The 26,216-nt window shown below is 42.6% G+C and overlaps 1 protein-coding gene across 2 annotated transcripts in view; it reads right to left on the bottom strand.

Moving 5' to 3' along the window:
* The window catches only part of Stat4 (signal transducer and activator of transcription 4), a 95,307-nt gene that overhangs the window by 10,598 nt on the left and 58,493 nt on the right, over positions 1-26,216 (bottom strand). For both annotated transcript variants that reach the window (XM_015993708.3, XM_042260400.2), the window contains exons 6-15: positions 24,157-24,235; positions 20,828-20,913; positions 19,154-19,305; positions 17,198-17,356; positions 16,512-16,604; positions 13,759-13,818; positions 13,494-13,511; positions 13,305-13,398; positions 11,004-11,048; positions 320-403 (exon numbers count right to left, since the gene is read on the bottom strand). In XM_015993708.3, coding sequence (XP_015849194.1) covers positions 320-403; positions 11,004-11,048; positions 13,305-13,398; positions 13,494-13,511; positions 13,759-13,818; positions 16,512-16,604; positions 17,198-17,356; positions 19,154-19,305; positions 20,828-20,913; positions 24,157-24,235 — 870 coding nt within the window. The remainder of the gene's footprint in view (positions 1-319; positions 404-11,003; positions 11,049-13,304; positions 13,399-13,493; positions 13,512-13,758; positions 13,819-16,511; positions 16,605-17,197; positions 17,357-19,153; positions 19,306-20,827; positions 20,914-24,156; positions 24,236-26,216) is intronic.

The following is a 26,216-nucleotide window of genomic DNA, read 5'->3' as shown; positions in this document are numbered from 1 at the left end:
CTAGGATAGTTATTTCTCTAGGATAGTATTTCTCTTTATGCTTTCTATTAAGTATTTGTGACTCAGAAAATAATAAAAATGTGTATAACAAATTGTTCAACATCTATTGAATTCATGATGGTCATGAACTTTTTTTTTAATCGTTTTTATTTAATGATGCCAGAATGGCATCTTAACTACTTAGTGGACATTTGCTGCACTGTTTTTCTAAATAATATGTGAAGAATAGACAAAGCCTGGACTGACTGGGCTTTCGTTGTAAATGCTGACTTGCTGCTGTGATTGTTACTAGTGAGTAGATGTTTCCTGCAACCCTTACCTCCAAGTCGATGGTGAGGCCATAGAGGCAGATCTGGGTCTCAAAGGCTATGGAATGCAGCTCCTCCGTCACCATGTGGCAGCCCTATGAGGGAGACACAGGAATTATTTTCTTACAAATGCAGCTTTTCTATTAGAGATCTGGCAATTCACAAAGTGAGCGTCCTCAAAAGTTCCATATTATTGTTTTAAAATAAGGTAAAGTTAGAGAAATCTTCTTTCCCACAAACAATGATTTTCAGTTTCCAAAACATGAGTTCTTGCTTTTAAAACTCTGGTATATTTTCAGTAGTTGAAATGCAAAGTCATTTTTTATTCTAATTCTTGAAAATTAGTCCTTTGGATTTGCAAAAAAAAAAAAACCTAATTAAAAAAAGCCATGTATTAATGAGCCTATAGAAAGAACTTATAATCTCATAATGAATTGATTGGAAAGAGAAATCAAGGCCCCTCTGGCTAAAGATGGCATATGAGATACATACATTTTCCTCTGTTTGCTCCAGAAACTTTAATAAGATTCCAGCAAAACAAAATTGTCATCTAGATTCCCAGAGAGAGGCAGGGAAGTGTGGAGAAGCTGGAAGAGGTTCAAAGCTCTTAACTGCTCTGAGGCTGGAAAAGAGCCCAACAGGCCAGCTTAGAGTCCTGGCCACGCAGAGACTTCTACACCACTCCTTGACCTGGTCAAGTGACAAGAGGTTATTCTCAGCGCAGAGGAGTCAGTGGAATTAGGAAACCTTTGCATTCTGGGTAGAGGACAACTTGTGGGCAGGGGTGCTGTGTCGAGCTGAAGGGAGGAAGATTCTGTGAGAGTCTGTGGTGAAGTCCAGTCCCCGTCTGCATTTGACATCAGGAAATATACCTTGGATGTGGACCAGACCAAAGGCAAACTCACAAATATTACTTTTAGGGAGCTGCTCCCCAAGACGGTCAGCTCTAATAATTCATCCTGATTCTGCGGACTCACCATGCACAGGGGACTTCTAAATGGGCCCTGTGGCCTTAACTGTGAAACAGCAAGCTAGTGACCATTAGATATTTGACAAAGTCTCTCACATCTGAAATACAGACGCAAAACAAACAAACAAAAAACCAAAACCAACCAACCAAACAAAAACCTTCTGAAGAAAATACAAAGAACAAACAATTTTTTAAAAAGTAAAAAATGTACACCAGGCTCAGTTGGTTCAACAAATAAATGACAAATGACCCCATTGTAGTGAGTGAATATTGCTACTTCTCTGTGCCAAGCAACCATGTAAAGAATCCAAAGATGCCAGTCATAATGGATAATGAAAAGCCATCCCCATCTCCATCACTGTACATTTTCAGAAAACCAGAGATTGAATGGGAAGTCTAAGGTTTCAGGAGAACAGAAATGAAGTACTATTTGCAAGTGATTGAGACTCAGAATATAAAGTAACCAGAAGGCAGTTTTTTTGTTTTTTAATTCTGAAGAAAATTATTTCCAGCTCAGTATTCTATACCCACCCAAACTACCAGTCCAGAGTGCCCACAGAAAGTGTTCTAGATATGCAAAGCCTCAGGAAGCTGGCTGCCGCAACCTTCTCTCTGAAAGCTATTGCGAGAATTACTCTAATAAAATCAAAAGAAAGAGTCAGCTAAGAAAGAAGAGGACATAGACCTAGCCAGAAGAATGGGGAGGAGATCCCTAGCAGAGAGATGGAAAGAACTTTAACACAGAAAAGAAAACCAAACCTCCAAGCAAGAGCAAGCCAAGTAACAATTGTAAACAGAATTGGACGGCGAACAGGCAGGACTGGAGGGAGAAATTACAGTCCAAATCGGTTCAAAACTGTATTTTTAAATAACAGAAAACTTCACTAGCCATGAGTATGGGGGATATAACCATGGAAGAAAAGGAGAAGAGAAACACTCAGACTGACATGCTTGACTGTAAATGAGGAGCTTCTCATTCTGATGGAAAGTTTGGGGCTACATGAGTGACAGGTTCTTAATCAAGCAAAAACTCAAGGAACTACTATATCCAGAGAAAACTAAAAGCAATGTGAGAACGGGAACGTAATCATAGTGTGCAGCTTGACTCAGATGTTAAGTTTTACATCATTGTGATTACTTTGTGTAATATTATGAAAGTAGAGGGAAACCTGTATGTACCAATACTTCCCAGAAAAAGGTCATAATTTAATCCTGTATTCAGGAAAGAATTTAGGAATTTAATACGAAAAATTTAAAAACTCAAGAAATACCAGCATTATATTAGAGCTCAAAAAATGAATTCAAAGAGAGGAGTTCAGGTGCGAATACCTGGGAGAGAAATGGTCGTTTTTCTCTGATGACACCCTGCAGTACTTCGCTATGCCTACAACCAGCAGACCTGTCATCATCCAGAAGCTTACTAGAAAAATGGGGTGTCTAACTCGGGCTTACAGAAGCAGATTTTGCATTTTAACAAGAACTACAGGCAGAATTTTGGAAGCAATGATTCTTGATGTGGTTCATTAACATTTGATTTAGTCTCAAAGGGACGTGGGAAGTTTTGTGACAGAAAGCTTAAATCGTTCATAAAGCAAGCCTAGGAACAAGTGGGCAGAAATGGACTTGTCTAAATCTAAAAGTCAGGTGAGTTCTCAGAGGAAAGGGTCACCCTGGGAGAAGTGGAGGAATAACACTGAGTATCAATAACAATTCTGGATCCATTGTATTAATTTTAAAATAATAAAAATTAGCCACCTATGATATGAATAAGAATTGCATGAGAGAACTTTAGTAATGCTGATCATGTTAAACTTAGGATGTGTTATTCAGAAGAAAGCACAGAGTGAAAAAGTCTCCTCTTTCCAGGGCTACAAGGTTGTTCTATGCTTGATTGCCCAGATACAGTGAAATTGGTGGACTTAGTCCCTTTGCACTAGGTTATGGGTAATGTGTAGAAGTATGTGTAATAAATGCTACTTGCAAATTCCTTAGACAACCACTGAAAGTATTCCTAGTACATGAACACACCAACTAGCCAATTTCCCTTCTCCACACAGCACTGAAGTCCATCGTTGTCCTTTTGGTTGAGCCTAAGACCAAGTAGCTGGCTTCTAATGGGGTTCCAACTGCATCAAACTACTTTTACAGAAGAGAAAACCTCACTAGCTGTGAAGACAGGTGCTTATACTGTACAAGCACATCGCCAAGATGACTGGGAAACCTAAATTGTCATTTTATGCTCACAAAGGGGTGGTCTTCATTTTATTTTTTTATCCATTTCAATAGTAGATAGGAATGTGCAAATTATTTGAGAAGTCTCCAGCAAGCATGCACATGAAAACCCAATATTAATATGGTTAAATATTTGATAACATAAATCAAGTTAACAAACTGTTACTATATGGTCTAGCCTCCTGCTATGACATTCAGCCTTCGCCTAACTTAACTGGCCAGTTTGACAACCCAGAGTTCCACTCAAGAACATGGTGGCATGGCTAAGGCACGGCCCTTCTGGTCCATGGTTTCTCTTCCATGTCTGTGAAGGGCCTCAAATGGCGATCATGGTTCCCAGGGCTTTCTTTGCACCTAGAAAGGACCTTGGCTCTACAGGTTGAGAGGCTCTAGTTGGAAGAGGCCTTCCTGAGTTGGAAGTCCTACAATACTGTGACATAATAAATACACATGTGGTCTGTAGCATGAGTCTTAAAAGGTTCTTATTAATAAAATCAAACCTGAAGCAAGGTACTGGGGTCAATGCTGGAAGATCAGAGAAGCAGAACAAGCCACAACTACCTCACTTTGCCAGTTTCTCAGCTGATCCTGTTTCCTCAGACTGGAAGCCTCTGAGTTCTCATCTGAATGGATCTCAGCTGAGCTGCTTCTCGAAAGCCTGAAAGCTTAACCAGCTCTAGTTCCTGGTCCTCACGCCTTATATACCTTTCTGCCATCACTTCCTGGAATTAAAGGGTCTTGTTACCATGCCTAGCTGTTTCCAGTGTGGCCTTGAACTCACAGAGATCCAGATAGATCTCTGCCTCTGGAATGCTAGAATTAAAGGTGTGTGTGGCACCATTTTCTGGCCTCTATATCTAGTGGCTGTTCTGTTCTCTGACCCCAGATAAATTTATTAGGGCGCACAGTATTTAAGGAACACAGTATCACCACAGTGGTCCCTGTCTCCAGTTCTTGCGATTTCTAAGGCTTTTAGAGGTAGGTGCCCGAAGAGCCCTCTGTTGTTTGGTTTGGTTTTGAGACAGGGTTTCATCACTAGATAGCCCAGGCTGATCTAGAACTCTCTATGTAGACCCAGTTGGCTTCCAACTCACAGAGATCTACATGCTCTGCTTCCCAAGTGCTGGGGTTAAAGGTGTGCGCCCCCACATGAGCCTCAAGGTTCCTTTGTTCTAATATTTGGTCTTTGACTTTGTTTCCTGACACACACTGTGCAATGTCTTGAGTGATCAGAAGTTCGGACTTAGAACTCTTAAATCCTTTGTGATTTTTTGGATAACAAGAGTATCTTTTATTCTGATGAAGCGACTTTGGTGGCTTCTAGTCACACTTCCAGGATGGGGACTGGATGCTAGGGTTACTGACCATATGATTAGAAGTTGGAAGTTTCAGCCAGGCGGTGGTGGCGCACGCCTTTAATCCCAGCACTCGGGAGGCAGAGCCAGGCGGATCCCTGTGAGTTCGAGGCTAGCCTGGTCTACAGAGTGAAATCCAGGACAGGTACCAAAACTACACAGAGAAACCCTGTCTCAAAAAAAAGAAAGAAAGGAAGGAAGGAAGGGAGGGAGGGAGGGAGGGAGGGAGGGAGGGAGGGAGGGAAGAAAGGAAGAAGGAAGGAAGAAAGAAAGAAAGAAAGAAAGAAAGAAAGAGAGAGAGAAAGGAAGAAAGAAAGAAAGAAAGAAAGAAAGAAAGAAAGAAAGAAAGAAAGAAAGAAAGAAAGAAAGAAAGAAAGAAAGAAAGAAAGAAAGAAGTTGGAAAGACCAGCCCCAAACTCTGAAGAGGAGCTGAAGGCTGCATTATCCCCAGTGGCAATGACGTAATCAACCATGCCTACTTAATCCTTCTGTGAAAAACTCCAAAGGACAAATTGGAGAAGGTTCTATCTGAATGATATGGAGGTTCCTGGAAGGTGGCATGCCACAGCCCTTCCCATGTCCTCTCTCTCTCTCTCTCTCTCTCTCTCTCTCTCTCTCTCTCTCTCTCTCTCTCTCTCTCTCTCTCCACATATATATATATATTCCTTTGTAATAGCCTCTATGATACAGTGGGAAATAGAAATGCGTATTTCCGTGAGTTCTGGGGACCTCTGCAGTAAAATAACTGAGCCCAAGAAGGGGGCTGTAGGAACACCGACTTGTTACTTGTTGGTCAGGAGCACAGACCACAAGTAACCATAAACCAAGTTAACAAACTCTTAGGATATGGTCTAGCCTCTTGCCTTGACATACAGCCTTCACCTAACTTAACCTAGCTCAGCACCTCATGGTTGTATATACTTGGGGGCAGCACCTCATGGTTGTATATACTTGGGGGAGTAGAAAAGCCCCGCCTCCCCCTCTCCCTGCCTCTAGTCTGTAGCTTAATTCATATGAGTAAGTACGCGTGTAATAGTTCATTGTGGATATTTTCATCTGTCTTTTTAAAGTTATTACACATGCGTTTGACATCCAAATGTGGGGTCTTGGAACACACACACACACACACACACACACACACACACACATTTGGGAGGGAGGGTTAGGGACATGGAGGGGTAAGAGGGAGGGGAGAAATGGAATTATTGTATTTTAATTTAAAAAGAGTCAGGCCGGGTGGTGGTGGCACACGCCTTTAACTTTGAGGAAAATTTCATGTTTTAGGGTTTTTTGTTTTAATTTGGATGGTAAGAAGTCTTCTTGGTGACTCTAACCAATTATGTTATTTACCTGAAACCCCCTGATCCATTAGGATGCACATTTACAACCAAATACAGCAATGAGGCCAATATCCAATCCACAGGGCTGGATAAAAGAAGTCTGGCAGAGAGATGCATCATTAATTTCCAACACTTCCATGGCCATCAATCACAGTCTTCATTATTCTGTCAGTGCGGCCCAAGCCAGACACGGCTCAGTGTCATAGTCCCGGAGTCTTTCCCTCAGCCTGTCCCTATTGTTTTTTTCTGCTGACTCTGTGGTAGCACATCCTAGAAACCTAGGCAATATGAACAAATACTCAAATCCTCCAGGAAGAAGAAATTCCTGCTCGTTCCTTTGTGTTTGCTCGTCCGATTGCTTGAGGTGGGTGTCCTGCACCCTCGGCTGGCTTCGGACTTGCTGTGAGCTGCTGGACGCCTCTGCCTTCCCCACTCCCTGCTTCTGAGTACTGAGATTACAGGCGTGCACCACCGTTCCAGCCCTTTGCTTAACAAGCGGTAACCCACGTAACAGCACAGGCAAAGTGGCAGTACTTAGGGAACAGTCCCCTCAGCAAATATTTATGCAGCCCCTTAAAAACAAAAACAAAACCAAGAACTGGCTCGGATGCTGGCAAACCATGAGGAGAGAGAGTTAATGGTACCGTCCCAGGAGAGCCTAGAGGCACAGACTCCCATGAAATGACAAGTATGGACAGCATGGACAATGAGGACAATGAGGATCCTGAGTGGAGGCTGCACTCACAAAGGGCCGGGTTTACGGGAAGATGCCGCTGCCGCTGTCCCTCCTAAAGAAAGGGCTACAACTCCTCCCTTCAGTTCAAAGAAAAACACTTGCTGTGAAACGCCAGGGCCCGGTCGGCCGTGAGGAGTACGTCTGTGTCCGAGAACACCGAACCGTGAAAGAACAGCTGTTTGGCTGTTTCGAGAGGTGAAACTCGTCATGCAGCAGGCTTCACTAACAGCTTCCTTGATCTTCATTACTTTCCACCACCTAGAACCACAGCACCTCAGTCTGTGGCTAAAACTCGCTTATCAGTTCAACCTAAGACAAAGAGTGAGCTGGAGAGACTGAAATCCCAGCACCCTTCTGCAGACAGTTTCCATATTTCGGTACTTTCTCTCCTTCTGGCAGCGGGGGGGGGGGGGGGGGGGGGTGGGGGGGTGGGGGGGGGTGGGGGGGGTGGGGGGGTGGTTTACAAGCCACGACTCACGTCGGGGGGTCAGGGACAACTTGTGGGAGCTGTTTCTCTTCTGGACATGGGTCAGCATGCTTGGTGACAAGCTTTTTTGCTCACTGAGCCGTCTCCACTGACCTGAGCTTCCTTTTTCTTAAACTTCAAAACACATTTTTAAATTTCCCCATTCATGCTCCTATCTATAAACAAGAATAGGTAAAGCTGTCCAGGTATAAGCAAGGGCGAAAACCTAGAGTCACACTGATTCCCAATCCGCAGTCCATGGCGGGGAGGCCGGAAGCCCCTGTTGGGTCCCCTGGATCTTTGAGAACCCAATGAGTCTCAGGCCACTTCCTCCCTTTGCCGAAGCCTGCAGTTAGAGGGTACTTTAACCCCAAGGGAGAAGGACAACATTAAGGAACGTGTCTCCATTGTCACTTAACGGCCACCCAATATGAGTCTCGCAATCATAAGAGCACAACTTAAGAACCCAAAGTTGTGTGTGTGCTTGTGTTTGGTTGTTGTGGTATGGTGTGTGTGTGTGTGAATAGTAGGGTCGGCGTAGGAGGCCTTAGGGTGGTTTCAGGAAACTCAAGACAAGAAGTCTCCAAAAGGAGGCAAACTTAAACTGTAGTCTGAGGAGGTCTTGCAGACTTGGAGACAGATAGGGGATGTGTCCTGCGTCCCATGAAAGAGGCCATGTCTCCAGCTAAGTATGTGGCACATGGGCAGAGTAGGACAAGGATCCACAGTTGTTTCAAGTCATTGAATGTGAGTTTCCCATCAATGTAATACCTGCCCTCCACAGAGTGGGCAGCATGGAGTCCTGATCTGTAAGAGCCATGGCCGACCTTGGCCCATATACCACCGATAGCTAACTCACACATCATCCTTACTTGGTCCTGTCAAAAACCCTGAGACGTGTAGGGCAACATCAACCATGTTCTGTAGATAAGGAAATTGAGAGGAGAAAAGTGGCTTGCCCAAGTTAGCTTTCCCATGAGAAGCAGAGCCCAAATCAAGTGCTGTTTTCACATTTCCCAGAGGTATAGCAGGGATGCAAAGGGGGGCCCAGCAGATAAAAGGCATTAACATTCCCTAAGGAAGTGTTATGCTAATTTCCTTCTAGACTTGGCAAGGAGTCTATGCTGAAATAGCACCCACTTCTGAACTAGCAGGCAATGTATGAAGTGGGGTAGAAGCAGGAGGTGCTCCACCCTCCCAGAGAGTGTGAGAAGGATCAGCAATACAGACTGCCTGGGTTTAATATTGATCCTTGTCAGTAAACTACCTGCACAAACTCAAGCAGAGCTCAGCTCCCCTAACTGGAATGCGGATGCTACCTACTCAACAGTGTTAGCCCCGGATACCCAGTTCATAGTATACACCAGGAGGAACCGGTGAATGAATTCTCAGCAGGGTATGCACATTGGCTGCTGGTGCTCCTAGATAAGGAATAGCAACCTCTGAAGCTTGAAAATAAGGTCATGGTACCCTTGCTTCCTGTCTTCCTAAAATGTGTCACGACGTTCGTTCGATGGCCCTGTGGCTTTATGAACACCACCTCATGCCTACTAGTCTACTTTCCCTCACGTTACTTTGGTCATTTCTACTGATTGACAAAACCCCCGATGGCTGGATCATCTTTCTTCACATGTTTCCTACCAGTCAACTGTTTTCTTGAGCACACAAAACAGCATTGGAGCCTCTGGCTTGTTCTAGATGTACCTTGGCACCATACTACCAGTCTATCAATAGGGGGAGCTCAAGGAATATCTTAAACAATGGCCCTCCTTTAGCAAACTTGAAAAAATAAAAAAGAAGCAAAGTCATTGTATGGCTGTATGGTTTTGTTATCAACTGGAAAATAAGAGGACATAAATTCAAAGCAATATAAGTAGACATTACTAATAAGACAGTGCTTGGATTTTCTATAGAGGAAGATGATTTGCTTAGAGTTCTGTCTCTAAGGGAATCCCAGGACAGATTTTGATTTCACGTTGATAAAGATGACAATGTACTGCAAGAGTTGACTGTTTAGATGTATTCCCACTGGATCTGTTTTGCTTAAGAAAAGTTCAGAATGATTGTGCTTGGCTTGTTCAGACTTGTAAATAATAACGTTCAGGGATGTCATGTTGAATGAAATATTACAACTGTGTTCAAAATTCCACCGAGGTGTGCGTCATGGGCTTTTGTTTATAACAGTAGTTCAGGAAACTTAGAAAAACCTTCATGGGAAAGAATTCCTCCTACTTATTTGGTTTGCTGGAACTCTCAAACTCCGGAGCTCCATTCAAGTGGCGTTACAGGGAGGAAAGACTTGCTGGAGGCTCTGCCTTAAGCAGTGGCTTCTCTGCAAGGAGCGCGGCTCAGCAATGGATATGTGACGATTTCTAAGGTACAGCTGGGAAGGTGAAGAGTTCATAGAGGGGTGCATGACATAAACTTTTGCGGTGGGTCATGTGGCCTGGGTGTGTGATAGACTGCCAATCGATGCCAGGTTTATATAGCTCTTCTAAAGGATTCAAACATCTTTGTCCTGAGAGCTGTAATTTCAAAGCCTAGTGGCCAGATCTGTACAAACTGAACTGTAATACTGAAGCTGGGTAACTGCTTTGCTTCAAGGACTCACGTTCACCTAGGCAGCATCTCTAGGCAGGTGTGTCAGGTGTCATCCCATCTCTTAGAACATCAAGTACAATATTTCTCTATCGTATTTTTCCAAACATGATCTTTTCTGCACTCTTAGGAATTCGGACTCAAACTTAGATTTCCCACATTCAAACATGAAGATTAAAAAAATAGAATGCTGACTTTTCCAGCACGACTCAGAAGATGGCGTTCATGGTCAGGATTTGACCAATCTATTGACTGGAATGTGGGTGTTCAGACTGACATGTTTGTTCAAGTCACTTGGTAAAATATGAACTTTAGAGACCAAAGTAATTGATGCTACACAATAAAAGAATTAATTTTTTCAGCTATGATTTTCATGTAATATGCCGTAATTTTTGAAACTTACTTCACATCTGTGGGAAAATAAATGATTTTTAAGATAGTTTACCATGGTGGAGGGCTAATTAAAGAAACCATGACACCTACATAAAATGCAATGAAACAATTTAAATCGTTCTCCAAATGGACTGGGCATGAGGGCAAGCTGTTAGCCATGTGTAGCCATGTCAACAAAAGGTAATGAAACAATGTTATGTGACATGTTTTGTTTTGTTTTGAATACAAGGTTTCTCTGTAGTCCTGGCTGTCCTGGAACTCACTCTGTAGACCAGGCTGGCCTCAAACTCAGAGATCTGCCTGCCTCTGCCTCCCAAGTCCTGGGGTTAAAGGTGTGCGCCACCACTGCCTGGCTGACATATATTTGAGGCATAGAAGATTAGACTGATATCCCCCGTAGGTTAATGTTTTCTCTGCAGGGTGGTATGTGTTATTTTAATTCAAACATTCCCATATGATCTGCAATGACCAAGCTTGATGTTTATAATCAGGGAAACATAGATTCCATTTGATATAAAATTAAGCAGTTTAAGAGCTTTGGGGAAAATGGTGTTTGTTATAGGATTGTTTCCTAGAAAAATTCCCCAGGGGTTGGTATTTCCTACCTCATTTCCTTTACTTCCGGCACTGGATTTCATTTCCTTTGGTTGCTGTGTGAAAGAAAATGACAGAGTTTCGATGGAGGATCAGTCTCAGGAACGTGTCAAGTTGGTCTCACACACCGCTGTCACCGCTTCCACAGTCAGTTCTGACCTCTCCAACAGTGACTCCTGTCATTTCACTCCCTGAAACCTCACTTCTCTGCCTAGACCCAACAGAAGTTAAAACTGAGAAATAAACCAAACCCCAAGTCATCATACACTTGTTTGTGCAGATGTCTTTCGGCGAACCAGTTTTGTGTTTCAGAAAGCAGACCCTTCGGGCTGGTACGGAGGCATCCAGCATTCAGGTGGACGCTAGCCGCGCGTTAATAAACCACAGAAGTAGCATGCTCGTGGCAAGAAGGGCAATAGGGTCTTGGAAATCTAAGAACTATCAGAAAGAGAGAAGACAGGAAGAGAACTCCAGGTCAAGAGGAAGTGGTAAATGGGAGAAGCACACAGGATGGGGCGGGGTCAGAGCTTTCTAGACAATGCCAAGACAGACTATACAAGGATGTCATTTCCTGGGAGACTTTAAAAAACAAACCAGAACTGGTCTGCATTTAATATAGACCTCTGCAGTGGTTAGGATCAACACTGGCCAGTCTCTGGGGATGTTCTCTGCAGTGGTTAGGATCAACACTGGCCAGTCACTAGGGATGTTCTCTGCAGTGGTTAGGATCAACACTGGTCAGTCTCTGGGGGATGTCCTCTGCAGTGGTTAGGATCAACACTGGCCAGTCACTGGGGATGTTCTCTGCAATGGTTAGGATCAACACTGGTCAGTCACTGGGGATGTTCTCTGCAGTGGTTAGGATCAACACTGGCCAGTCACTGGGGATGTTCTCTGCAATGGTTAGGATCAACACTGGTCAGTCACTGGGGATGTTCTCTGCAGTGGTTAGGATCAACACTGGCCAGTCACTGGGGATGTTCTCTGCAGTGGTTAGGATCAACACTGACCAGTCACTGGGGATGTTCTCTGCAATGGTTGGGATCAACACTGGCCAGTCACTGGGGATGTTCTCTGCAGTGGTTAGGATCAACACTGGCCAGTCACTGGGGATGTTCTCTGCAGCGGTTAGGATCAACACTGGCCAGTCACTGGGGATGTTCTCTGCAGTGGTTAGGATCAACACTGGTCAGTCACTGGGGATGTTCTCTGCAGTGGTTAGGATCAACACTGGTCAGTCTCTGGGGATGTTCTCTGCAGTGGTTAGGATCAACACTGGTTAGTCACTGGGGATGTTCTCTGCAGTGGTTAGGATCAACACTGGCCAGTCTGGGGATGTTCTCTGCAGTGGTTAGGATCAACACTGGCCAGTCTGGGGATGTTCTCTGCAGTGGTTAGGATCAACACTGGCCAGTCACTGGGGATGTTCTCTGCAGTGGTTAGGATCAACACTGACCAGTCACTGGGGATGTTCTCTGCAATGGTTGGGATCAACACTGGCCAGTCACTGGGGATGTTCTCTGCAGTGGTTAGGATCAACACTGGCCAGTCACTGGGGATGTTCTCTGCAGTGGTTAGGATCAACACTGGCCAGTCACTGGGGATGTTCTCTGCAGTGGTTAGGATCAACACTGGTCAGTCACTGGGGATGTTCTCTGCAGTGGTTAGGATCAACACTGGTCAGTCTCTGGGGATGTTCTCTGCAGTGGTTAGGATCAACACTGGTTAGTCACTGGGGATGTTCTCTGCAGTGGTTAGGATCAACACTGGCCAGTCTGGGGATGTTCTCTGCAGTGGTTAGGATCAACACTGGCCAGTCTGGGGATGTTCTCTGCAGTGGTTAGGATCAACACTGGTCAGTCACTGGGGATGTTCTCTGCAGTGGTTAGGATCAACACTGGTCAGTCACTGGGGATGTCTGGTAGCTCTGCACTGCAATTGCTCAGAACTTACTGTCAGGATTCCTGCTCAATGTCCTTTCTACTGTTTTAATTTGTCAATAATGGCAGCTTTGTTTCTCACTATGGTACTTAATGTTATCATAGGGAGGAGTAAGAGATTATGTAAGAAACTTCTTACCTTTTACAGTAAGTAAATTAAGTAAGAAACTATATAAAATAAGTAAGAAACAAGTAAGAAATGGTGGTATATAAGAAACTCTCATGTAAGGAACACAACAAAATACTCTGAATTATACAGCCTGTTAGCAAAGCTTTGGGCGGTATGTGTGTGGGTGGGTGGCAGGGGTGTGTGTGGGGGACAGGGGTGGGAGGTGGAGGGGAGATGCTTATGTCATCCTATTTGCTACTTACCAAATGTCTAAATTCTACTGAGAGGCTCCCGTTGGAGGATTCCTCGATGGACATGGCTTTGACTTGAGTTCCACAAAGCACAAATCTTCTATTGCTAGAGAGAAAAATCTTCACTTTTAAAAAAGGTTTTGGGTCAACATAAACTTGAGATAATATCAAGAAAAAAAATCTACAAAGTAAATATCTTACCTTAGCGTTGAAACATTCCTGTAAAACCAAGAAGAGTCTTTAAACAAGCTGGTTATTAGACCCAGGAAGGCATTTCTAGACTACTTTGTCTCACTACACGGAGCATCATCTAAGTCTTCGCTGTTAAATGTTTGAACTTGAAATCAAGAATTTGAAGTACAGTGGTGTGTAAAGTTAGAGAAATAGATACAAAAGTTCAAAATTATCATATAAGAATTTGAAAGATCTTTCATTGACGCATTTGAAATGAAATTAGAAAACTTACTTGTCGATCGATGCCTTTACTTTCACCTGATAGTTGAGTTCCGGCAATTTTATTAGTAGTCTGGAAAGAAACAGGAATAAAGAATGAAAGATAAAAATTTATAAGTGGTAAAAGCTTTTCATACATTTAAATAATTAAACATATTTCTAGCATATACATATAAATAAAGCATTATCTCCACTTAGATGTTAATGTGCTTTAAAATGTAAAACCTCTTGAGTTTGCTCTGTGACGCTGCTGGCACTGGTCAGTGTCACTGCTGACACACACTGGCTGTTTGCACATTTTTTCGGTTGATAGGTGCTAGATTCATTGGCCCAGTCAGATAAACAGCTGTATGCTTGGGTTGAAAGCTGAAACATATGTATTTAAGAAAGGTTCTTTGCAAGTCTATTAACATGACGCCCTCTTCTCCCCATACTGCGGAAACAAATGTTTTGTGAACTTAGCAAAACTAAGTTTGAGAATTTTGATGGTGAAAATACTGAGAAAGACCAAATTTCTAAAATGACTACAGAAAAATCTCTATTAAATTATATTTGTAATTTCAAGAAGAGTAATATATTTTCATAGCAGCAAACATGCTTATAACTAAAAAAGACAATTTCAAACAAAGGAACAATCCAAGCTCAGATAAGAATTCCTTGAATTCCTTCTTTGGACGTTTGTTTCCCCTGCCCCCCAAAATCCCCAAGGTATCCATGACATGCTTATTTCTGTGGGTTCCTTGCATCTGCAGACACATTCACTCATTCACTTACCTATCCATCCATCCATTCATTCATCCTAAGCCTTATACATTCATCCAATATATACTCAACTCCTCATGTATATTGAGTATAGACGCAGATATCTGAAAACTCATGCAGCAAAGATTGGATAAAGGAGAAAAGTGGGCATGGCTATGTGTAAAAGAAAAGAATCCAGCCGAGCAGATGGGATTTATAGAATATGGAGGAAATGCATTAGTATTGGAGACATAAAACTGTAGCTCATCAACAGCCCACGCGAAGATGCCTATGCAGGGAAGCAAAGGGTCCTTAGACGTCTTGCATGAAGCACAGTTTGGCTTCAGGGCGGAATATGCTGAGTGTAAAGTCAGTAGTGGATGGAGAAGAGGGTGTGTGGTCTCATGGGCAGTTTTCTTTTCCATCTTCCTCCTCCAGAAAGGGTTTGATCCACTGTCAAGCACCGATGACTGATCCTAGAGCAGTGGTTCTCAAACTGTGGGTCTCGACCCCTCACACTACAATTCATAACAGGAGCAAAACTACAGTTATGAAGTAGCAACAAAAATAATTTTATGGTTGAGTGCCACCACAGCACGAGGGACGACATTAAAGGGCTGCAGTGTTAGAATGGTCGAGAACCCCTGTCTGAGAGTTTCCCGTGCCACCCTCTCTTTGAAACAGGAGAGCACAATGCTATGGCAGAGAGACGCTTTAGAGGAAAAGTTTGCATCCTCTAGCAAGAGAGTGCACACAAAGTTCAGGGGAGGAGGATGAGGACCCAGCAGTCAAGCTGAGGAGGAGGACCGGGTGCCCGCTCCAGGACAGGGACCTATGCTCAGGCATCATTTCAAACAAGCGCTAAATGCTACCTGCTCAGGGACCTCTTGCACTCAGAATGTTTTGCTAGACAGTCCTTGTTATCTTTTCATTTCTCACACAGCATTTCCAGTTTCCTTGTCATCTACACGGATGTCTCAAGTAAAAGTAGAACATCCACCATGTCTCCATCCTAACTCCCTGGTCACCATCTCCTGGCTTCCATAGAGGTTGGAGATGAGGAATGAACAACGTTTAAGAGAGAAATCTGAAAAAGGAACTTGGCTAATTCCCTCTGTTTTCTGTTCTTGAATCTTGGTTCACACAAGAAATCGAAATCGACTGGGAGATTTAATCAGGGGTTTTGAAATGCAAATTGAAAAGTGCCTTCCCTTTGAAAACTGGGTCCCAGTGCTGCTAGGTGGTCAAGAGCCCTGCCACAGAACCTGTTGCCCTACACCATGGGATCAATAAAGACTTAATTTGATCCGCATTCCTAGGGATGAGGAATGTGCAGCTCCGGGCCTGGAGTCGAAGGCACAATCAAAATCTTTGAAAGTGAGACTGAAACACTTTGTCTTAAGTTTACTAGGGAAAACCTAAGCTTTGATTGTTCATGCTCATAAAAACATGTCAAATACACAATGAAAGTTCAGTGACGATCACCCCAGCCCAGATGTCTCTACCTCAGGAACTCAGCAAGGATGTACTGAAAACTGCAGTGTTTTTGTGGGGAACTCGCTAAGCCATTCCCAGTTATCACAGGGGAAGCATGTGCTTCTCATTTCCTGGATATTCCGTCTTCCGTAGCCTGTCCCCATCTGTCCTTTCTGTTCTCTTTCTGCTCCATGGTTACAGAACAGACCCGGCCATTATCTCTGTAAGCTCACTCTCCTTCAAGTCTCCTCTTCTGTCTTTCCTGTCTTTTCTCACATTAACCTTTTCGGCAATTAATCCCAGAGTGCCTGATATTATGACTGCACACTCTCGTGCTAATATCCCTCACGTCTTCATTAATACCCCACGTTGTCATGTTCTTGACAAGCAAGCTCTCATCAGAACTTTTCTGCAGGGATTTGCCAAAGTTCAGCCTGGGCTCTCAGCAGGAGCTCCATGGAGAACAGCCGGATGTAAGGAGCCGTAATTAGCCGCGACTGCGTGGCTGCAGTGCCGCAGACATAAAACAACAGAGTGCGCTCTGCGTACCTCAGTTTCGCGGTGAACTGAATGAGGGTTTTGAGTACCAGCGGCCTCTGAGGGTGTGTTGGCATGCAGGGCTGTCGCTCAACCACAAATGAGCTGCATGAGAAGGAAATAACATTGGAAAACGTTAAAAATATTATCCACAGATAACTGGAGGCTATTTCCCACAAAGTTCAAACTCTTTACATCTGGAAGATGCTGAAACCCCCATTCCACTCCAGTCTTCCAAGCAGATTCTCAAATCATTAGTGTAAAATAACAGGGAAAAAAATGCCTGAAGGTCATCCCTAATTAACAATAGTAATTCTTAACTACCTGTTATGGACCCAATAAAGATCCATGCTTATCCTATATAACAAAAGAGAAACTTAATTTTATGCCATCTCGGAACTTCCGGTGCCAAAAATTCGAGTTTTTTTTTTTTCTCCAGTGATCTTACAAAGTGCTTGCCACCCTCATTTCTTGGATGTGCTCTCAGGAAGAAATCCTTCCTCTTCTCTGTGATGTGAAAACGGAGTGGGAGGTGGGTGATGTGGTTCATTACCACACAGAAAAGACACGATTGAGGAGTAAAGAGTGGACATGTGGTTCTGGACTTCTCTGGGTTCTACCACTGCTTCCTGGGGTCCCCACCGCTCTGCTCCGTGCAGAGGGAGCCAGTGCTACCATCACAGCTGTGACGCACTCACTTCTTGAACAGGTTGTAGATCAGGAAGGTGGCTCTCTCCAGCAGGTGTGCTCTCTGCGTGGGGATGGGGTCTCCTTCGTAAGTCATCTTGGAAGACTGCTCCTCTAATTTCTCCAGCTGTCGTCTGAGTTGGAAAAGACTTTCTGCCAACAGGGTAAAGCTATTGAACAGCAAATGACAGGTTTTTTTTTCTCATTTAGTGACTGAGCTAGTTTAACAGCTGATCATATTTCATAATTAATAAATGGTTAAGTGATTAAATTAATTAAACAAATCATTTAATCCCAATTATGATTTATGATGATCTTTATTGTTTTTTCCTAAACCTTTTCCTCTTGATCATGTATCATGCTAAATATTTTCTAATTTGTGATTTTAATTTACAGACATCCTTTATAAAATATTGTCCACATCTGGAGCCAAATCCCCTTTAATTGGTCTTTAGATCCTCTTAAGTATGCATATTAAGAACATGGCTTTCACCGAGTCATAGACAGAACAATTTAAAATGTAGAGTACAGGACATGGAGAATGTCGCGTGTAAAATCCACTTCCCTCTCCAACTATGCACATTTACAGTTCCGGAGTGTTAGTGGAGAGTGAGGACTGAGTTGTTCTGGCAGAAGTCACACGGTGTTTGGGAATGCTTGCTGCTGGAATCCGAGTGGAAATCTGCTCACTATGTCTGATCCTTCCTTAGAGATGGAGGTGAGGATTGGGTCAGCTAAAAAGGACAAGAAAGACTAGTACAGACTAGGAAGAGGAGGGGGCTCCAGCCAGAGGAGCGGGGCACTTCAGCCGTCCTCTCCCACAGCATTAGACAGGAGGGACCAGTGGATGAGCTGCGGCCCTGGTGGGCTTCACCCTATGCACCATTAGGGCCTCCGTCATTGCTAGGCTTGTGGTCACAGCAGAGTTCTCTGGGTTTAGAGAGTGGAGGAGAATCAGTGTGTTTTAAAATGAGGACATGCCTTTACTTCTCTGAACAAGCAGGGGCATGGCAAACTTCTGGAATTATCCCTTAGAAAGCAATTTTGAATTTTAACTCAGCGATTTTGTTTCTCTGCATGTTTTTCAATGGCTCTCTCAGACAGTCTTATTTTGTATGTATGAGTCAGGAAACTTTGTCAACATCTTTATCTTGAAATGTAGAAAAGATAATGGCGTGTCTGTATTTTAAGTAGAGATGCCCTGTTGTGTCGACTGCTGGAGATCATGTCACTTGTTATTGTGTTAAATTTTGTACAGGGTCTTGATGTGTAGATGAGGATGGCTTGGATCACGTGTCCTTCCCCTGAGATGGCAGCTTGTGTTACCATGCCTAGCTTACCTCTCTTTAATTAGCCAGCAAACATCGTGAATTTTTGTAGTTTTATACATGTTTTGTGCTTTATTTGTATATTGAAGGATGGCCAAATCAAAACTCAGACACATGCATTTTCTCACACAACCTTTTTGTAAGAACAGAAAATCTACTTAGTAACTTTCAAGTATATAAACTATTTCCAACTGCATTCATCATGATGTGTAATAGATTTTCTAAACTTATTTTTTCCAGCTGAAATTTTGCATCCTTGACCAACAACCTTAACAAAGTGAATGTGTTTGAAAGCATAAAACGAAATGTTTAACTCGTATCATAAGACACACATTTTAAAAGTTGTTTTTAAGATTTTTGAAGCTAGTGTTTATTATATCCTTAAAGACAATGCACTATTTGCTTCAAAAGAATCATTCGAGTCTTTTAGGATATCAGGTCTGCAAACTGAGGAATTCTTATGTGTGGGAAATGCTTCCTTTTCCTTCCCAGAGCCGAGAGGGAGCCAAGACCTCACTGAGCAGAGGAGCCTTTGCGCTCACCAGTTCAACGTTTCCCGGCGTGGTGTAACCTGTGCTCTGCACACTGCAGTCTGCACTTCCTGTGGTTTTCACTAGAAACTAAAGTCAGTCCCTTTACCAGTTCTGAAGCTGGTCCAGCCCGTTGTGGAGTGGGCCACCGATGCAGGCGATCTGCTGCCTCCTCTTCCAGTCCTGCAGCTCTTCTATGAGCATGCTGCTCATCAGCAGGTCCGACTCGTTCACTATCTGTGTCATCTTAGTGAGTGCTTCCTAAAAACAGACGGCAGGTGACGAGAGCCACAGAACACCCCGTTACAATCCGAGAGATGAAGGTTTGATTAAAATTAACCAAATATTTGATCAAGACTAGTTTCTACTTGTATAGCATTGCCTTTTCAAACAGTAAAGTCATTACAATTGGATAATGTCATAAGAACTGTGGCCACCGTTGACATTCTCACGTGTCCGTTCAAATGTGTCCAATGGGAACGTCTGTGCCAGTATTGAATCTTGCTGTCCTAAACATGCATTTGAACAGTTGTTTGTTTTACCGCTTTATATGTGTATGGGTGTTGTGCCTGCATATATGTGCAGAGGATGTGTGTGCAGAGCCTACAGAAGCCAGAAGAGGTGTTGGATCCTCCAGGAGTGGAGTTTCAGTTCGTGGTGAGCGCTCACCATGTGGGTTCTGGGAATGGAACCCACATCCTCTGGAGACCAGCCAGTGCTCTTAACCCCGAAGTCATTGCTTCAGCCCGGTTCTACTTTTGTTTTTTTATGAATGTGATTATCAATCTATTTGCAAATACACTGATTAAAACTTGGGTCTTCCTGTGTTTTTCCTTTTCTTCAGACTTTATTTGTGCTTAGGGAGGCATCGTGAAGGAACTTTCATAGTCATGGGGAGTAGGAGATGGAGCTTCTCTTCAGGTTTTCATTAGCACTGAAAGTTTGGACAAGCACTTATCCTTGCTATAACTTAACTTTCTCATATACATCATTGGGTAGATGGGTTAAATTATTTTCAGAGTTCCTTCTCTCTTGAATTTTATTTTTCAAGCAAAATAAGATGGTACATGTAAAATCTAAACAGATTAACCATAAAAGCCTTACATTTTAGCTTGGACTAACTCCTCACATGCTTGCAATATTATATATTCTTAGTTATATTTATAATCAATTTAAGGTAAAAATAAACTTATGTGGATTCATATTAATTCACCAGAAAGTGATCTTTTAGAAATGAACAACTAATTTAACAGTTATTGGTTAAATACCAATTGCATTTACTTTTAAAGGCAACTAGAAAATTGAAATAGGGATATTTAATCTCTTGGAAATATTTCATTGAGCCAAAAACTATTTTAAGTTTGGTTGCCAACAAACTTTTCTTAAGTTTGGAAAATTTCATGAGCAGAACAATATTTAATCATGTAACTCTTAGAAATGACTATAGAATACTAATATTTCCAATAATGTTTTAAGTCATGAAGTAGTTTTTAATTATAAATGTGTAGTGTAACTTACTTTAGCACATTAAACAGTGAAAAATAAAGCTTGGTATAGTTTCCACCTTAAGTTAACGATATCTCCAGCAGCATTTCACAGGCCAGGAGGGTGTGGGGCAGGTTGGCCATGCAAGTTTACTGAGTCATGGAGGACAGTTCCTGGAAACAGTACCATTTTTTTTTTTTTTCATACAGCGTAAATGGAACTGATAAACTCTGAGGTCTTGGTTACTTTCAGTAGGATGAGGTCTAGGGAAAGAATGCCAGGCAAATTCTTCACCAACCTTTCTCTTGAAGTCCAGGCTATTAAGCATTTCTTGGAGTGTCAAAACCTCCTGGTTCATTAGGATGCTATTCTTGTCACCCTGGTCTGCAAAGGGAAGGAGAGCAGATTCAGAGCCATCATCTCTGGGACAAGTCTTTTATCCCCAAGGTCAAGTCCATCTCAATCCAATGCCAAACCAGCCCTGGACTGGACCAGGGTCGAGGATGTTAGAGACAAAGTGAGCTCCTGGTGTTGAGCAAGGAAGTCCAGTCTGGGAATGTTCTTGACCTGCCAGGAAGAATTCCAGCCAAGCATGCACGGGGACCTTTCATCTAGCTGCAAGCAGAAAGGAGAGCGCTTTTCACCTAGTACTCAATATTTGGTGATGGACAAAGGTTTTTGTAATGGGCTTGTTTTACTGGCTCTGCCTGAACTGAGGGAAAAAAAAAAAAAACACTTGTTAGATACAAGGAAAGGGGAATTCCTTGTGCCCGTAATTAAACCACGTGACTCATTCTGCAGCCTTTACTATTTTCCCAACCCATTCATCTCTGCCTGATAGAGTTAGTCTTAATCAACTTACAGGAACTAATAAAACTAAAATTTTTACTTTCTCGTTTTCCTTACAAAATGGACTAGCCTCACAACAAAACTGGTCAGGGAACAGAATAGAAAATAAAGCAAAATGAAAAACTATTTAGTCCCTTGGGTGAGAAGCTAGGCAGAAGCCAATACCCTATTGCTTAGTTTGAACATTAAACCTATTGGTACATGCAAATGCTGAGGGTTGGGGATGCTTATCTAACTTGTATAATTGCAAAAAAAAAAAAAAAAAAAAAAAAAAGCCAAACAAAACCACTGTGACAAATTTCTCTACAAATTATCACTCATTTTCAGGGTGTTATTTCTGGTTGTAACAGTTTACAAATTCTCCAGTTCTTGGATGCTACACACAGTAAAATGTGTGTCTATTGCTTTATCAAATGAAACTTCACTAGCCAATAGTTTCCAGTTTACTCTATAATTTGTTTCTCTGGTTATCCCCCATTTCACCTGTATCTTGGTGGGGAAAACATTTGTTGATTTAAGTAATTAAGAATGATCATTTTCAAACTTTTTTCTTGGTGCCTGTTTATGGCAGGCTGTCACACAACCCACATTGGCTTTATCCCCTGTGTAGCTGAGGATGATCTTAAACTCTCCTTGATGCCACCTCCTAAGTGCTGGGTTAAAGGTGTAAACCACGCACCTGGATTAATTTTTTTAATTCTTTATAATGCACATGAAAGCTGAAAAATATTGAGGTGACATAGATAATAAATGCTACATTCAAAACAGTTTTATTGTGTAATGTATCTTGTCATATTGTAATTCTTAAGCTTCATTGGTTATGTGGAAATTAGAATAAGTCTGTCTTCAATGACACTTGATGAAATACACAGTGTTTCCAGACTTTTCTAGGATCGTGGATCCCTTTGGTAAGTGATTAAACCTAAGCTGCGCTGTTTCTTCTAAAGAGAAAGTCTGAACATGTAAAAGATCATGGACATTTTGTACAGTTCACGGCAGTCATGGCGCCCTGATGATGACAGGAGAATGCAAAACGCCTTCTTCAGAAAAAGGAAGCGTTCAATAACAGTCAGCCATCTGCCTTCAGAGTCTGTGTTAACATCTCAATAGTTAAAGGAAGTTCTGTGACATAGATATTTAGCTTTGCTTTCCTTTAAAAACATTTTGAAGGGGTTGGGGATTTAGCTCAGTGGTAGAGTGCTTGCCTAGCAAGCGCAAGGCCCTGGGTTTGGTCCTCAGCTCTGAAAAAAAATTTTTTGAAGTAAGTAAAACTGTAAAAATATCACAGGGTTCCCATCTTTCCTTGTGATGGTTTGAATGAGAATAGCACCATAGCTCCTGTGTCTGAATGCTTGACCCCCAGTTAGTAAAGCTGTTTGGGAAGGATTGGAGCAGGCGTGGCCTTGTGGGAGGAGGTGTGGCCTTGTGGGAGCAGGTGTGGCCTTGTGGGAGGAGGTGTGTCACTAGGGGTGGGCTTTGAGGTTTCAAAAGCTCATGCCAGGCCCAGGGTCTGCTTCTCTCTTTCCCCCATGAATCAAGATGTAGCTCTCAGCTACTGCCCCAGGGCCTACCTGCACGCCACCACGCTCCCCACCATGACAATGAACTAAACCTCTGAAGCTATAAGCAAGCCCCAATTAAATGCTTTCTTCTAAAAGTTGCTCTTTTCAGCAATAGAAAAGTAACTAAGACGTGTGTCTAATGTCTTCTAGTCTCCAACACGAGCAGAGCATGATGATGGAAACCAATAAATCTATACTGGCGCAGTCCTGCAGCTAATCCACACAGAACCGACTAGAACCTCAGCGATTAGCCCAATGATTGCAGCAAGTTATCAGCAGCACGGAACATCAATCCACTTCTGCTCATGCATCTCAGGCCTTACAAGTGTTTTCATTTTCTCCATCCATTTATTAAAAATCATCTAACTAGAAACAAACTTAATGTTTAAGTACACAGAGTCAAATAGAATCAGTATCTTTGTACTTTGAAATTTATTCAATCATTAAAATTGTTTTAGAAATTCCTAAAGATAAAACTTTAAAATTTTATACACAAGAATATGTATACAATGACTAACTCTTTGTAAGATAAATTGCTGGATATATATGTTTGTGACTATGTAGAGAAAAATGTAAGATATTTTAACCATGTTTATCTGCAGATTGTGAGACTTCATGTGATTTTTATTTTGAATACTTTTGCCTACTTTGCAAATTTTTTTCTATGAAGCATAGTTCTACTTTATAACTTTTGAAAATTGTAAGAACTCATCAACTATCAGTAACTTCCTAAAAATATTAGATGATTATTTTTATTTTCATTAGTTGGGTTTTATTTTTCTTTTGAGGAAGTTTCTTGCTGTGCATCTCAGACTCTTGCTATGTATCCCATACTGGTTTCCAGCTCTCCACCCTCCTGCTCAGCCTCCCACTCACTGGGATTCTAGGCATGTGCACCACACCCAGTCCTGAGATCCCGACCCCTTAGAATGTTTTTCCAGGGGGAGATACACATTGCAGTGGGTGCCATTTCTCACATAACCTCTAATTTGCTTTGAATTGGTTAGTAAATAAATATATGTGTATAACCTAAATGGAGAAAAGGAAAAAGCAGAACTGGAAACAGTCTGTCTACATTCCTCAAAAATGAAATTGGTGGGGGGCTCGTGTAAGGAAGATCAAATTGGCTTGCAGCTTGACTCTGACTAGTGAAGAACCCTAATAATTATGCCCTTTTGTGTGCCTGTGTAGAGTTACAGACAAAAGAGCAACTTACCCATTGTCTGAATTGTTTTATACCTGTAGTCAAATTCATCTTGCAGATCTTCCAAGTATTTGGTGTCTTGTTCTGTCATCTTTAAACAAAAGAAAACATGCTCAAAAGAAAATGCCAAACTATGCTTCAATGTTTAAGCACGCCATAGAAACATCATATGGACTTATAAACGATAATACACTGGGCATCCCAGCCGCCAACATCGTCTGTGGGAGCCAACACCTCCAAAGAGCTGCTCCACAGGAAAGCTGCTTTCTGATGGAAGACCGCGTTAAACGTTCTCTTCCACCTTAAGAAATGTTTATATTTTATGCTTATGAGCACATGCACGCAGTGTCTGAGGAGGTCAGAAGAGGATATCCGATCCCCGGAACTGGAGTGACAGAGTTGTGAGATGCCATCTAGGAACCAAACACAGGTCCTCTGCAAGAGTAGCAGGTTCTCTTAAATCCTGAGCGCTCTCTCTATCTCTCCCAACTCTCTTTCTTCCTGCTTAGGAAATCTTTCAGCATCTTTTTCCCCCTTCATTTCTCCCTTAGTTACAAGAGCTGCTGATCACATAACTTCATTTGCTGGAGAAAACTGATCCTTTTGTTCTCTCCGGCTCTACTTAGCTCTGTATTAGAGTACAATAATCAGAGAAGCGCAGTTTACGACAATTCTGCCTAAATAGTTTTTCTTTCTACTTCTTAAAATATGCCTCGATTTTTTATTTGTCTTTGAGTTTTTGTCTTTTTTTCCTCCAAATCCATCAGTGTCTCCTGTTCAGTCATAATAGTTGAGGTCTTGAATATTGGCTTTCATGGATTATCTCCTCTCACACCCATCAAGAGCCCACCACATCCGTTCTTGCTTTTGCAGACAAAGAAACGAGGCTTGAGCCTGGCCATGGTGGGACACGCCTTTAATCCTGGCATTGGTAGAGGCAGGAGGATCTCTGTGAACTTGAAGCCAGCCAGCCTTCTCTACAGAGTGAGCTCTAGGACAGCCAGGACTACACAGAGAAACCCTGTCTCAAAAAAAAAAAAAAAAAAAAAAAAAAAAAAAAAAAAAAAAAAAAAAAAAACCACCCCACAAGCTTAACAATGTGAAGTGAGCTGCTGCGTGTCTGAGGAGATCCAGCAGAACAGCCTTGGTCCCCAAACCCAAACCAGACTGCCGAATCCTGCATTTAGACTGCTTCCCTCGTCCCAAGAGGTCTTCTCTAAAGAGGCACACATCCTTCCCTGTCTCCACAATCTCTCAATTTCTCCATTTAAATTACTGATTAGGAAAAATATCAAATTTGGGGTCAGTATGAATTTATGCCTCACCTCTGCAGCTTATTACGTTTGTGGACTTGAACACATAGATATGTGAAGCATAGATATGTGTTTTTGTTTTGTTTCTTCTTAAGACGGGCTCTATGTAGCCCTGGGTGTCCTGGAACTTGCCATGTAGACCACAGTGGCCTCAAACTCACAGAGATCCTCCTGCATCTGCCTCCTGAGTGTGTGCCACAGTTACATAATGTGCATACCTCTGTTTATAGAATAGAGAGGCGGGAGGGAGAGAAGAAGAAAGGGAGGGGGAGGAGAGAGGAAGGGGAAGAAAGGGAGAGAGGGGGAGGGAGGGAGGAAGGAAAGGACGTAGCCGCATGTACTTCAGGGAGGTCCTGTCACGTCACATGAGTTGTATGTAGTGCTTAAGACATCGCCTGTTATCAAGCACATGCCTCGCCAGCATTAGTTATGACTACGCTTTTCCTCTGTTATCTCACGCTCTTGACATTTTTAAGTCTTAGAAAAGAAAAGGCATTGGCTCTTGATTAGGCCGCATACTGTCCACGTAGTAGCGACACTAAATATTTCAGCGACTTCGTCGGGCCTGAACCTTATGTGCATTGTCCTCTTGGCACGCTGCCATAAAAACTATTTCCGCTTTTCATTTGAGAAAATTGAGGCTCATAGGCACATGGCGATTGAGTTCCAGGTGAGAACGCAAAGCCACCTAGATCCAGCTCAGCTTCAAAGCCTTGGCTCCTTCCCACGACCCTCCAGCACGCCTGCAGCAGTTCACTC

Source organism: Peromyscus maniculatus, chromosome 13, assembly GCF_049852395.1.
Source record: "Peromyscus maniculatus bairdii isolate BWxNUB_F1_BW_parent chromosome 13, HU_Pman_BW_mat_3.1, whole genome shotgun sequence".
Taxonomy (NCBI): Eukaryota; Metazoa; Chordata; class Mammalia; order Rodentia; family Cricetidae; genus Peromyscus; species Peromyscus maniculatus.
The sequence above is the reverse complement of the archived record's forward strand: the minus strand, read 5'-3'. Positions and strand labels throughout refer to the sequence as shown.